The sequence below is a fragment of the Chiloscyllium punctatum genome, chromosome 5, assembly GCF_047496795.1.
Source record: "Chiloscyllium punctatum isolate Juve2018m chromosome 5, sChiPun1.3, whole genome shotgun sequence".
NCBI classification, from domain to species: Eukaryota; Metazoa; Chordata; class Chondrichthyes; order Orectolobiformes; family Hemiscylliidae; genus Chiloscyllium; species Chiloscyllium punctatum.
Window position 1 is genome coordinate 117815138 of NC_092743.1, and position 14290 is coordinate 117829427.

At 41.1% G+C, this 14290-nt stretch overlaps 1 protein-coding gene across 4 annotated transcripts in view; it reads left to right on the plus strand.

Moving 5' to 3' along the window:
- Positions 1-14290, plus strand: part of LOC140477383 (collagen alpha-1(XV) chain-like) — a 262607-nt gene that overhangs the window by 150922 nt on the left and 97395 nt on the right. For all 4 annotated transcript variants that reach the window (XM_072571192.1, XM_072571190.1, XM_072571191.1 and 1 more), the window contains 3 exons: positions 3935-4006; positions 5801-5863; positions 7392-7541. In XM_072571192.1, coding sequence (XP_072427293.1) covers positions 3935-4006; positions 5801-5863; positions 7392-7541 — 285 coding nt within the window. The remainder of the gene's footprint in view (positions 1-3934; positions 4007-5800; positions 5864-7391; positions 7542-14290) is intronic.

Here is a 14290-nt window from a genome sequence, read left to right on the forward strand (position 1 = left end):
TCACCCTATTACCTATGACACAGGATCCACATGATATGAAGTTGGTCAGGCCTCTGACAAGGACACACACTGTGCTCCAGCTCAGTAGCCAGTGGGACAGTTACAGCAACTCCAGGACCAGCAGCTGTTTTCTCCAAAGCCACATGTATCTGGATGGAATAGAGGAATATCATGAGGGCCATGGATAGGGTAAATAGATAAGGCATTTTCCCTGGGTTGGAGAGTCCAGAGCTTGAGGGTACAAGTTTAGGATGAGAGGGGTAAGTTTTAAAAGGGACCTGAGGGACAATGTTTTCATGCAAAGGGTGTTACGTGTATGGAATAAGCTGCCAGAGGAAGTGGTGGAGGCTGTCACAATTACAACTTTTAAAAGGCACCTGAATAGGAAAAGTTTAGAGGGACATTGGCCAAGTGCTGGTAAACGAGACTAGATTAATTTAGGATATCTGGTCTGCATGTATGATTTGGACTGAAAGGTATATTTCCATGCTGTACATCTCTATGCCTCTATTACTCTATGAATAGAGGTGAAAGAGGCACCAAGAAGTTGGTGATTCCTTTATTGCAGGATCTAGAGGTTTATGGATCAACCTCTACAATCACTTTGAACAGTAGTGCATTTGAAGGCTCAGACTTGCGAGTCAGGTGATTATGGACCTCTGCAATCCTTTGGAATAAGATCTCCACAAATGTTGGCCAAAGTGCACAGGGAGCTGTTGTGGCTAGTTCATTCTTTGCCATTTTCAAGCTTTTCTCTCTCCCGCTGTCTGTGGTTAGGCTCCTGGGGAACAAAGGGAAACCCTCTCAAGGCCTGGCTGATGGTCAGAAGGCGGGAATGCTGCAGTAAGTAAATCATCTCCTGACTCCCCAAAGCCTGTCCACCACTTACAAGATACAGGCCAGATGCATGATGGAATATTCCCCAATTTCCTGAATCGATGCAGCTCCAACAACACTTCTGAAGCTTCAGACCATCCAGGAGAAAGCAGTCCAATTGGTTGGTACCAGATCAACACGCATCCATTCCTCCCACCAGTGATGCTTAGAATCAGCAGTGTGTACTATCTACAAGATACAGTGCAGAAATTCACCAAGGCTCCTCCAGTAGCACCTTCCAAAGCTATAGCCATTTCCACCTAAAAGGACAAAGGTGCCAGGTACATGGGAACACCATCACCTGCAAATTTTCCTCCAAGCGACTGACCATCCAGACATGGATATTTATTACCATTCCTTCAGTGTCGTTAGGTCAAACCCCTGGAACTCCCTCTCCAATGGCATTGTGGGTATACCTACAATAAATAGACTGCAGTGGATCAATAAGGCAGCTCAACACCACTTTTCAAGGGAAACTAAAGGTGGGTTATTAATGATAGTCTAGCTGGCGAAGCCCATTTCCATGACTGAATTAACAAACTGAAATTGTTTTAAACCGCAGTTCAATGAGCAGCAGTTAATGTCCCAAGTTACAGTGCAATATCTAATGCTGCTACCTGAACTCTGGGACCCCCCCCATCTCTATTTGGACAACAGCCAGTGTCAGCCTCTGAATTGCAGGCTTCCTCCTCCATTGTGATAAAGTTGGCCATGGCTGCAGTTCAAACTGCAGTTCCCCTGCTGCTCTCTAGAGCTTCCTGAAATACAAAAGTGCAGAGTTAGGAATGAGCAAAGCTCATTGATTGCTGAGGATGAGGAGGAAGATGAGCATTATTTGTTCTACCCTCCTGCTTCCATAGAAACAACAATTATGAAAAATGATACATACTCAGATGCTTTGCTTTTGAAGCACAGCTTGTTTTTCCTGCACTTAATAAAATTCTCTGAAATATGAGTCATTCTTCACTGGCATATCCTTTAATTAGGTTCACTGGAGCTGAGATAAACAGCTTAGATGTAGTTAAGACAAAGCTAGATAAATGCTCAATGCAGAAAGGAATACGGTTTGTTGGTAGGGACAATAAACTACAGCTTAGACTTGTTGTGCCTAAACATCTGTGCTGTATGTTTCATGTAATTTCATGTCAGTGACTAAACTGCCATTGCTTTAAGGTCAGCACTAATTCAGTACTCTAGTAGGGGGGTTATTTAGCTCGTTTGGCTGGATGGCTGGTTTGTGATGAAGTATGGTGCCAATAGCATGAGTTCAATTCCCACACCAGCTGAGTTACCATGAAGGATTTTCCTTCTCAATCTCTCCCCTTGCCTGTGGCTTCATAGCTCTCAGGTTAAACCATCACTAGTTGTCTCTCTCAGAGACAGTAATCCTATGGTCCTGCAGGATTATTGCAATTTTACCATTTTTACTTTAAATTGCCGAACTTGCCTATCTAACAGGCGACTGTTAAATGTAAATGTATCTACAATCTAAGGAGAAATCAATGTCAATTTAAGAAAAACAAACTTCAGGACAGTCTAATACTTGTCCTATAATGCTACGTCTTGCGGTTTGATTTTTTACAAATGGTTAGGCAAGATGTTGCACAAATCGCTTGCCAACAAGCTGGTTGAATTCAGTCACCATCTCTATCAATAGTCATATGACATTTTCTATGAAACATTGTTGTTCTACATATCAGCAGTCATATCAAATATGTAGAACAACAACGTTTCATAGAAAATTTCTGCTTCTGTTAAAAACAGATTTCTCAATTAAGTAATAATTGCAGAGCAAATGGCCTTGAATTTCCAATAAATGTGATTTCATGGATAGGATAAATAGGCAAAGTCTTTTCCCTGGGGTCAGGGAGTCCAGAACTAGAGGGCATAGGTTTAGGGTGAGAGGGGAAAGATATAAAAGAGACCTAAGGGGCAACTTTTTCACACAGAGGGTGGTACATGTATGGAATGAGATGCCAGAGGATGTGGTGGAGGCTGGTACAATTGCAACATTTAAGAGGCATTTGGATGGGTATATGAATAGGAAGGGTTTGGAATGATATGGGCCAGGTGCTGGCAGGTGGGACTAGATTGGGTTGGGATATCTGGTCGGCACGGACGGGTTGGACCGTAGGGTCTGTTTCCATACTGTACATCTCTATGACTCTATGTGAGGAGTGTTGTCAAACAGAGGGATCCAGAGGTGCAGGTACATAGTTCCTTAAAAGTTAGACAATGTGTGAAAAGGCATTTGGCATGCTTGACATCATTGTTCAGACCTTTGAGTATGGGAGTTCTGGAATACTGTGTACAATTCTGGTCACCCTGCTAAAAGAATGATGTTATTAAGCTGGAAATGATGCAGAAAAGACAGGAAGGCTTGAGTTATAAGGAGAGGCTAGATATGCTGGAACTTGTTTTACTGGAGTGTAGCAAGCTGAATGTGATCTTATAGAAGTTTATGAAATCATGAGAGGCATAGATAAGGTGAATAGTCAGGTTTAATCCCCAGGATGGGTGAGTCCAAAACTTGAAGGCTTAGGTTTAAGGTGAGAGGGGAAAGATTTAAAGGGGTCCCAAGTGGAAACTTTTTTCACCCAGAGGGTGGTGCACATATGCCAGAGGAAGGGGTAGAGGCGAGTACAATTGCAACATTTAAAAGAAATTTGGACAGATATATGAATAGTAAACGTTTATAGGGATACAGGCCAAACACAGGAAAATGGGATGAGTTCAGTTTCAGAAACCTGGTTGGCATGGATGGGTTGGGCCAAATGGACTGTTTCAGTGCTGTATGTCTCTATGACTCTATAACATATTTTAATTCTCATTAAATCTCTGAGCAGCTGGTTTCCTAACAACACAGAGAAATGTTTAATGTGCTTGAGAAATGAAGTAGAGTAAGGAGTCCGAGTGAAAAGATGCTGCGCTAGAAGTGAGCTGATAGGCAGCTATTCCTGTATTGATTATATTGTTTGTAAAGTTTGTATTGCTTTGATTTCTGAGCCACAACGCTATGTTATATTGTGGGTTGATTACTATCCTGCTTGTTCCACAGGGTGACCCAGGGCTTTCCGGTTTACCAGGTCCACCTGGTCCTCCTGGGCCACCTGGCCGAAAACACAGACCTGTGAGTAAATCTCAGGATCAGTTTGGTGAATAATTTTACCTGTGTTATATCTCCAGACTCACTGTCTGTTTCTGTGACTTTGTTAATAATTATTAATGCTGCAGATGTAGAAGCTGCAACTAAAGATTCGTCTGTCCAAAAGTAAGTTAGGTTAGTAATACTTTGCAGTGTTGGTAGGGCTCACTTGGTAACATTCTCATTTCTGGGGTAGAAGTTCTTGTGATTAAAGTTCAGTTACAGATTTGAACACATTCTCTACCCAGTGCAGTCGTGAAGAAACAAGTGCTGTTCTCTTGGAAATTACAGCTTTTGGATGAGCCATCAGACTAACAATTTAACTAGATGTTTACAAGACATTACTAGAAATTACATTCCTGGAGCCCCAGCCAGTATTCCTCTCCCAACCACTGAGCATTTTTGTTATACCCCTTTCACCTCACTTTAAACGACAGTCCATTAATTGTAAATATTTTGCATGCATGCAGCCAATAATTTTCCAACAGCTATGAATGGAAAGTCATTGACTGCACCCAAGTTATTTTCCCATGTGAATGCCCCAGTGAATGAGGCTCCTTTCCAGTCAGCTTTTGATGTATAATACACAATGGGATTTTCCTCAGAGCTGTTCCAATTCCACCATTGGTAGTGAAGTGGAAAGCACAATATCTGTGTAAACAGGATTTGCGATCAAGTTTTATTCACAGAACAGGACCAAAGAAATTCCCAGTCTCCCTGGCACCTTATTCAAGGTTGTTCCTCAGTCCATTATCTGGATTTTTAAAAATGATTTGATTTCTACGCTCATTAAACATCTTGAAAATGTTATGTTTGTTTTTAATTTAAAGAAATCACTAAGTTCATGGGATGAGTTTGGATGAAACTTTGGAGGATAACTAAATTAAATGTCGACTTGGGGGTGCATCTAGCCTGTTGAATAAAAGGAAGATAAGAACAGAGGTAGCTGAATGACTTCAGTGACAAAGAAAACTGAGTTCCGTGTACATTTTTCTGGAGATGACTGGAATGAAGGGTTTTAAGGAGACAATTGACAGTGGGGTAAACTTAATGGGAACTGGGGGGGGGGGGGCTGAAAGACTAGACAGTTAGGAGGTTGAAAGTGTGGATATGAAAGACATGGGAGAGAGTTTATTCAAGGGACAGATGCTGACATAAGATTCAGGGCTGAACATAGGTGGCCGTGTTTAATTGAGACCACAAAGATAAAGAGATTGTGGAAGTTGGCAATATTGAAAGGATGACCAGGAACATATTTAGAAGAGTTTATGAGGAGGGATTGCTTATGGAAAGACAGGAGGGCAGTGAAGTCAGGGGAGTGAATTATGATGGAATCACCAAAGCTGAGGAGACAACCTGTGCAAAGTATGAAAAAGGCAAGCAGTAAAGATTTCTCAGTGAGAAACTTTAAAAAGAGGATTTTAAAGGAAAGACGAGAAAGAAGACTGTGATCAAAAGAATCAGTAGGGATATCCTGCAATGAATTTGGTGACCAGGGCTGCACTGGGTCATTGGCTGGGAGCAACCATTGGAAAGAAAAGCTACAGTATGATATCAGAACTCATCATCTGGACACATACGGAATTTGCAGGAATCACAGGCAACACTCTGAGATGCTTCCTCACAAAAACTATATGAAGATCAAGACATTACACAAGCTAAAACTTTTGAAGTAAATCACACCAGAGGAAAGTTAAAACTGTGGAAGCATTGGTCATGTCCAAATCCCAGCCTTTTCTGTTGATTTTATTTTTAATTTTCTCCTCTCTCACCTCACAGAATACCCTTGGTACAGAAGGATCTGGTTTCGATGATACTGACGATGACACAGAGATAATTTGGGTGAGTATCTAACTCTTATAATAAACAGAGAGAGCAGAAATCTCTGCTGGCCTGAGCACTGTCGGCAATGGTGTGAAATATGGGAAACCATGGCAAAACTGGAAAAAATGTCAATGTTGTGAAACTATTTGCAATTTTCCCCTTAAGATTTAAATGGGGAGTTCAGAACCTCACTAATGAGTGGCAACAACATCGTTTCCATGCAACTGCAGCCCATTATTAGCAGAATTTGTCCCACTTCTATGCAGCTCCCAATGCTTCTCCTCTGAGAATCCAGATGGCACCAGTTCACAACAGGAAAGTCTTAAAGATTGCTTGATGGCACAGATCTCTGCTTGCTTCTCCAGTTCTTCAGGCAACTCTTGATTTCACCACAAGGCTCCCAAATGTTCCATGGACATTGTTGCTCTCCACCCTTCGACCATGCAAGTTGGCGTCAGCAACCCACCAACCACATCACATCACATCACCATGCCTGCTCTTGGTCCAACTGTAATGCCACTTCACCCCTTCTGGACTTGACTTTGCAGCTCAAGGAGACCTGTGGCCTGATTGCTGCTATTGGGTTACCTTTACAGTCAGGGACTCACACACACTTCTCATGTATTTGTGTAAGATGCATCCTATGACTCTTAGTTTCATTTCTTAGAGTTATCACTTTGTGCTTAGTTGGAAGTTGCCAGCCTCTGTGGCTTGCATTGCTATATTATGCAATGGTTTGTTATAATATGCAAAAATTCTGCATCCCTAAGTCTGTTTTCCCTTTCTGCAGCTTTATTATAGCTTCAGTTTCTTGTTAAATGAGCAGTCACTTCTCATTCCTGATGAAGGGCTTTTGCCTGAAATGTCGATTCTCCTGCTCCTCAGATCCTGCCTGACCTGCAGTGCTATTCCAGTACCACACTCTCGATTCTGATCTCCAGCATCTGCAGCCTGCACTTTCGCCTACTTCTCATCCCTGACGCTACCTATTGGGATTAGTGATTTTCATTTGCTTTCAGTCATTCTCTGGAATTGTGCATTACCAGCAAAGCGAACATTCATTATCCATCCCTAAATTAACACGTGGGTGAGCCATGTTCTTCAACCATTGGTTGGGGCTTCATACAATTGTGTGGCTGGCTAGGCCAACTCCTGAGGCAGTTACAAGAAATCCACCTTTTATTTGTTCATTCTTGGGATGAGGTTGGTGCCGGCTGAGCCAGAAATAATTGCCCATCCCTAGTTGCCCTTGAGGTGGTGGTTATGAGCTACCTCCTGAATTGCAATTAGGCCACTTGCAGTCCTTGATTTGGGACTGGAGTCAGATATAGGCCAAACTGGGTAAGGATGCAGGCTTCCCAACAGGACGATAAACTAATCGGAATTTTAGTTCAAAGGGTCCATGGTGCCAACTTTTGATTTCACTTTTCTTTGAAGAAAACTTAATTCAAGTTCACAGACTGCCAGTGTGTGACTCGTTCACTGAATCTGATGAGCAACATGAATGCTGGGTTCAAGCCCGATAGTGTGCTACTTTGTTTTTTAGGGTATCCCAGGACCTCCCGGACCTCCAGGTCCACCAGGATTACCAGGTCTCCCAGCTCAATCAGAGGTGTTGAATCCAAGCATTGTTGGCTCCCCAGGACCACAAGGTCCCCCTGGTCACCCTGGACAAGATGGTAAATCGGGTGAGCCGGTAAGAAAATACAAATTTCCATTTGTTATCTGTTCATTGGATTTCCTAATCCTGCTTTTTTTTTCTACTGTTACTCTCATGTCAAATTGAAATGCTCTGACTTTAACATTTTACAGGTAATTGATGAGCAATTTCGTGGTTCTGGTGAGGTATTCAGCTGGCTTGTTCAGATCCATTGCACTCGCCAATGCGTTGATTGTAGAAGCAAGCTGAAGAGGCAGTTTTTTTCATTTTACAAAAAAACAGCCTGTCATGTTCACCATGTTTCAGACACTTAACATCAACTTGAATTGTGATATTCTTTTATATCATGCATGAATTCTGCATTAATCTAGCAAAGTGCATTATGTAAAAAAACTGTGTGGTTACATTTAACAGACAGACGTGTTATGTTTCTTTGTACTTATAAGACCACACTGTAAGGGGTCTAACAGATAATGTGGTTAAACAAGACTAAGGATAGTCATATGATACATGCAGTATTGGCCAGTTAGACATTTAGGTCAGAGCTCTTGACAATGAAATTGTTTCTCCTGGAACACCTTTTCAGAGCCCCTGGCTTTGTTATTTTAGAGATTAGATGAAGAGATGCTTTTTGACTAGAAAGGATTTATCCCTCTGTCCATTCCTCACCCTGGTCAGCACTTTCCTTCAATTTGTCCCTACTAGTTCAATCACAGTCATTAACATTAAATATGTCTCATCACTTACCCTCACTCAGATCCACTTTTTTATCCTCATGAAAATTTGTTGGCGTTGACTCTAGCCCTCAAAAACATGTTCCCTCTTGTCCTTTCAACTTCCCCTATTGCTGTTTCACAGATTTTTTTGAAACTAATTACATTTCTGGTTAGCTTTCCAATTTCTGCATCAGTTTGACCTTCTGACATAAACTCTATGCTCAGTGAAGTGTCACTTTTTGATATAGGCTGCTCTTGCCTGTTATAAATGCCTCAGGACGACTTTAACGTGATTCTTCAAATCAGACCCCATCATGTTGCACAGGCCATCATTCAAATTACACTCCAATGCCGAGTCATTACATTTCCATCCTTGTAGCTCCATCGATTCACCAGCAAAAATACGGTTTTGTCAGTTTTCAACGGCATAAGTTCCGCATTTTCTTCTCTTTCCACAGTTTAGACCCAACTGGCAATGAACAGTTTTCACCCAGACACAAATGGTGCTTTTGGCATTACTAATGGTGCAAACTTAGATGGGCATTATGAAAATCCTAATGATGGGACAGACAGCAAAATGTAAATGAAACTTAAAGAGATGCAGTCAGTTAAAGGGATGTGACTTAGTAGGATGACAAAAAGTCCTTTTGGAAAGCCTTACAAACCTATAAACCCTCTTTGCTGAGGGTGGAAGGTCAGAGGACTCAAAATATTTGGGAACAATATGAAACCAAGGTGTAGGCACAAGTCTACAAAAGAAGGATAGAGTAACCCAGTTGCTAGGCCTCCTACTGGAGGGAAGTTGTTCCTTTTGAACTACATTTGAGGTTGGGTCTGTATCTGACCCTGTGCTGAACTGAAGCTAATGTATGCACTAACCTACAAATTCTACAAGTATTGCTATGTGTCTGTCTTGCTATGAGGCTCATAATCAGACCATGTGGGCTCTCACTATTCTGGGCCCTCTCTCAGGCCATTGAAATCATTTGACTAATGAAGTAACCAAGATTCTGGTTAGTCAGTCATTCACATATCCTAATAATGAAACTGTCAACTTCGTTTGAGGAAGTATAGAGTTCCTGTCTAGCCAAGTGTGGTCTTGCCATAATTATAGAATTGCAGTTACTGTTAAATGCCACAGAATACATTCAGTATAGCTTGACTTGCCTGATTTCCCTGCTTGGTCCTCTTGTTCCAAACTACTAAGCCAAGAAATTCCCATAGCTAAATTAAGTGAGAAAAATGATTCAGAGAGATAATAACAAAGTCTTATTTATTAAAAAAATGATTAAGAATGATAATTGAAAACCACATCAAAGCACAAAGTGATTTTAATTCTAGTAGGGTGGAGCTTTCTCTCAGTCTACACTCTTCACCACCATAACAAAACCAGGGAATAAAAAAGTAAATGTTCCAGCTAATCTGAAATGTTCATTGTTTCACTACCTGACAGATTAGTATCAAGCAGGTCAGGTGAATTGGCCATGCTAAATTGCCCGTAGTGTTAGGTGCAGGGGTATGGGTGGGTTTCGCTTCGGCGGGGCGGTGTGGACTTGTTGGGCCGAAGGGCCTGTTTCCACACTGTAAGTAATCTAATCTAATCTAAGTCCAGTCCGTATGTAAATAGGCACCAAGTAGGAAAGAACATACAGAAAAAGGGACATACTTTTGAAACATTTTGTCTTGCACTATTCTTTTATTCTCTCATGATATAATTTGTTGTTCCCTTTGTAATTTGGCATTCTGGTGTGCGCTTTAATGAATGAAAACTGGAAAGCTTTGAAAGTGTGACTTTTTTCAATAATAACAATTTGTTTGTATAACCTACATAAAATGCCTCAGTTCTAACCACACTGCTGTGTCAACATCCACCTCTATCACAATGTTTCTGACAAGATTTGGATGTAATTATTCATGAGCCATGTCCAACAGTGGCAGAGGCTTTTATTTTAGCAGTAACTAATTCTTCTCTTCTTTTTCCCTGTTTCATAAAGACTTAAAAATATTTAACGCGATCCACAATTAGCTTTGGGTCTCTTTTTTTTGTTTTATAATAGATGTGTACCTTCCATGAGAAGATGCACTTTGGTATTATACTCGAAGAGAAGCAACTTGTGTGCAATTATTAATAGATAAAATATTAACTTGAACCGTAGGTGGATTGTGCAAATTTGGCATAATCAGCCTTGGCTTGCACAGTTACATAAAACAGCTTGATCAGTGAAACATGGTCTCTGCTGAAATCTGCCTTTTTAAAAAATGCATCGGTTCACGGCAAGTACTAACTGCTCTCAATTATTACTGGCACATGTTCCAGTTGTTCAAAGGGGTACGGCTGACAATCACTATAATTTTAAGGTTCAATCCAGTACAATTCATCATCATTCCCTTCCACTGTCTAAGATGTGGAATCTACCTGTCTATCAGATTTCAAATTCAAAATAATTCTTTTTTTGACTTTGAAAAGAACTTTTTAAATTTGACCCATCCATGGACATCTTGAGCTGCAGAAGCTGGGTGTGTAACTAGGAACAGTGCAAAAATTATGATGGCATTTTGGAACATACTTTGAAAGATTGAAAAAGAATTTCCTGGAAGTATTCCTGAGAAATTGATAGAGTTATTTCTCTGTTTTCTTGCCTCTCAGGAGATTTGGTTTATACCAGGCATTGTAAGGACATACAAAAAATGATGGACAGTCAAAGATTTTCTGATTCACCGGCCTGTCCCGTACAGTTGTAATACCTTAAGGATCATATTACAGACATTTCCCAACCATGGGTGAAATGATAAAGACCCAGGTCATCAGGGAGGAAAGTGCCATTGATAATCTGAATATTCCAGACATGACCCTCACTGTCCTTACGAGATACCTACTGCTCCTCAAGGTAATTTTTTTCCCCAGCCAGAAACAGTTCCAGCTCTCATTTAATTGAAATTGGAAGTGTTCACTACATGAGCTAGCGACCTGTTCCACAAGTCCTGTATTATCTGAACATTTTGCCCTTACTTTCATGTTCCATCAAGTTTCCATCTGATCAGGATGGGAGAGCCTTGATAGAATATTCGGTTGTTTGCTGTTCTTTTTTGAATATATTCATAACCTAGATTTTTATTAATCATCCAATGAAAGTTGTCAGCTATTTATTAGACCACAGGACCATAACATATAGGAACATGGCTAGGCCTATCAGTCCATTGATTCTGCTTCACCATTCAATCATGGCTGATATTCTTCCTCAAATCAATTCTCCTGCCTTCTCTACATAACCTTTGATCCCCTTACTAATCCAGAACTTTTCTAACTCAGTCTTAAATACACTCACTGGCCTGCACAGCCTTCTGTGGCAATGAGTTCCACAGAGTCACCACTCTCTGGCTGAGGAAATCCCTTCTTATGTCCGTTCTAAAGGGTCAACTCTTCACTCTAAGGGTGTGCCCTCAAGTCTTGGTCTTTCCTAATACACTAATATCTTTTCTCTTTGTCCAGGTCTCTCAGTATTCTGTTAGTTTCAATGAGATTCCTCTTCAACTCCATTGAGTACAGACCCAGAATCTACAACCACTTCAATTGGCAAGTCCTTAAATACAAGGATCATTCTTGTAGACTTCTCCTGGAACCCCTCCAAGGCCAGCATATCCTGCTTTAGATACGTGGTCCAAAACTGCTCACAATATTCCAAATGCAGTCTGACCAGTGCCTTATGCATCCTCAGCAGTACATCCCTGCTCTTGTATACTAGTCCTCTTGAAACAAATGCTGACGTTGCATTTGCCTTCCTAACTGCCAAAGAAACTTGAATGTTAATTTTAAGAGGATTCTGTACTCGGACTTGCAAGTCTTTATCTGCTTAAGATTTCCAAAGCCTTTCCCCATTTAGAAAGTAGTCTACGTCCTCATTCTTCCAACTAAAGTGTGTAACCTCACACTTTCCCACATTGTATTCCATCTGCCAATTCTTTGCCTATTCTCCAAGACTACACAAGTCCTACAGCCTCCCCACCTCCTTAGCATCAACTGTCCCTCTACCTATCTTTGTGTCAACTGTAAACTTAGCAATAATACCTCATTTCCTTTGTTCAGATAGTAAATGTAGAATGTGATCGCAACACTGACCTCTACGGAACTCAACCAGTCACCAAATGCCATTCTGAAAAAGGCCCCTTTACATTCTGCCAGTCAGTCAATCTTGTATGCATGCCAGTACCTTGCCCCTATCACCACAGGCTCTTATCTTATTGAACAGCCTCCTCTGTAGCACCTTGTCAAAGACCTTTTGGAAGTCGAAAAATAGATCATGTCCACTGGCTTTCCTTTGTCTATCTTGTTTGTGACCTCCTCAAAGAATTCTAACAGACTTGTCAGGCTTAACCTCCCCTTGACGAAACTGTAGTGACGCATCCATATTTTACCATGTACTTCTAAGTACTTCACAATCACCTCCTTAATACAGTTGGTTCTGCTATAACGTGTGTTTCTTCAACACAAATTAGCTATAACACAGTTAAAGCATTTAGACCATTATTTGCAGAACGCGAACTTTCCTTACCTGTATTTGCTGTAATTCTGGTCCCATTGATTTGAACGGTGCTGCTTTTACACGATTTTCTTATAACGTGGAAATGGAACTAACAGAACAGACTGTAAAGGAAGGAACCTCTGCGGGGGGGGGGGGGGGGGGGGCAGTGACCATAACTTGATCGAATTCTCTGTGCAGTTTGGGAGGGAGAAGCTTGAATCAGATGTAACGATATTATAGTTGAGTCAAGGTAAGTACAGAGACATGAGAGAGGAGCTGGCTAGAGTTGATTGGAAGGGGAAGAGGCTCAACTGGGAAGACCTAGTGGAGCAGCAATGGGAAGAGATTCTGGAGGTAATTTGAGAGGCACAGCAGAAATTCATCCCAAGGAAGAAGAAATCTTCGAAGAGAAGGACAAGGCAATGGTGGCCACTAAACTCACCTCAGCCCTCTGACTCTATCAAAGTTCTGGTCTGCTACTGGTGTCATCCACTGTGAAGACACTTGAAAAACACCATTTCAATTTCTTTGCTGTTTCTTTCTGCCCCGCCTCATTTTCTAGTGGTCCAGTGTCCACTCTTACCTGTTTTATATTCTTTTATATGTCTACAAAAAAACTCTGCAATCTTCTTGTTTCTTACTGGCTTTTCACCTTGCTGGTTTTTACCAAATTATATATTTTTCTTTTTATTTTATGCCTTATCAGCCATATTTGCCTTGTTCTCCCCTTGGTATATTTCTTCTTCCTTGAGATGAATTTCTGCTGTCCCTCCCGAATTACCCTCAGAAACTCCTACCATTGCTGCTCCACCATCTTCCCTGCGAGGTTCTCCTTCCAATCAACTCTGGCCAGCTCCTCCCTCACGTCTCTGTAATTACCTTTACTCAATTGTAATATCATTATATGATTCAAGCTTCTTCATCTCAAACTGCAGCGTGAATTCTCCACATTATCACCACTGGGTTTCCTTCACCTTAAGCTCCCTAATCAAGTTTACCTCATTGCACATCACCAAATCCAGTATTGACTGCTGCCCAGTGGGTTCGACCACGAGCTGCTCAAAAATAAACCATCTCATAGATTTTTCACGAATTCCTTTTCTTGGGATCCTCTACCAACCTGACTTTCCCAGTCCATCTGCAAATTGCGGTCACCCCCAATTATTGCCTTTCTTACATGTCTTTTTGAACTCTTGATTTTAATTTCTGCCCCATTCTGCTACATTTAAAAGTCTGTTCATAACTTCCTTCAGGATCTTTTTTCCTTTGTGGTTCCTCAATTCTATCCATTCTTCACTTTCAGATTCTTCATCTTCTAACCTATATCACTTCTCGCTATCAATTTAATTTTATTTCTTATTAACAGAAAATCCCCAATCCCTTTGCCCCTCTGTCCTTTTGATAGAATTTGTATCCTTTGGATAGCTAGTTCCCAATCCTGATTTCCTCGCAGCCACATCTCTGTGATACCCATAACATCAAACCTGCCAATTTTAATCTGTGACAGAGCTTCATTTACCTTGTTTCATACATTGCGTGTGTTTAAGTA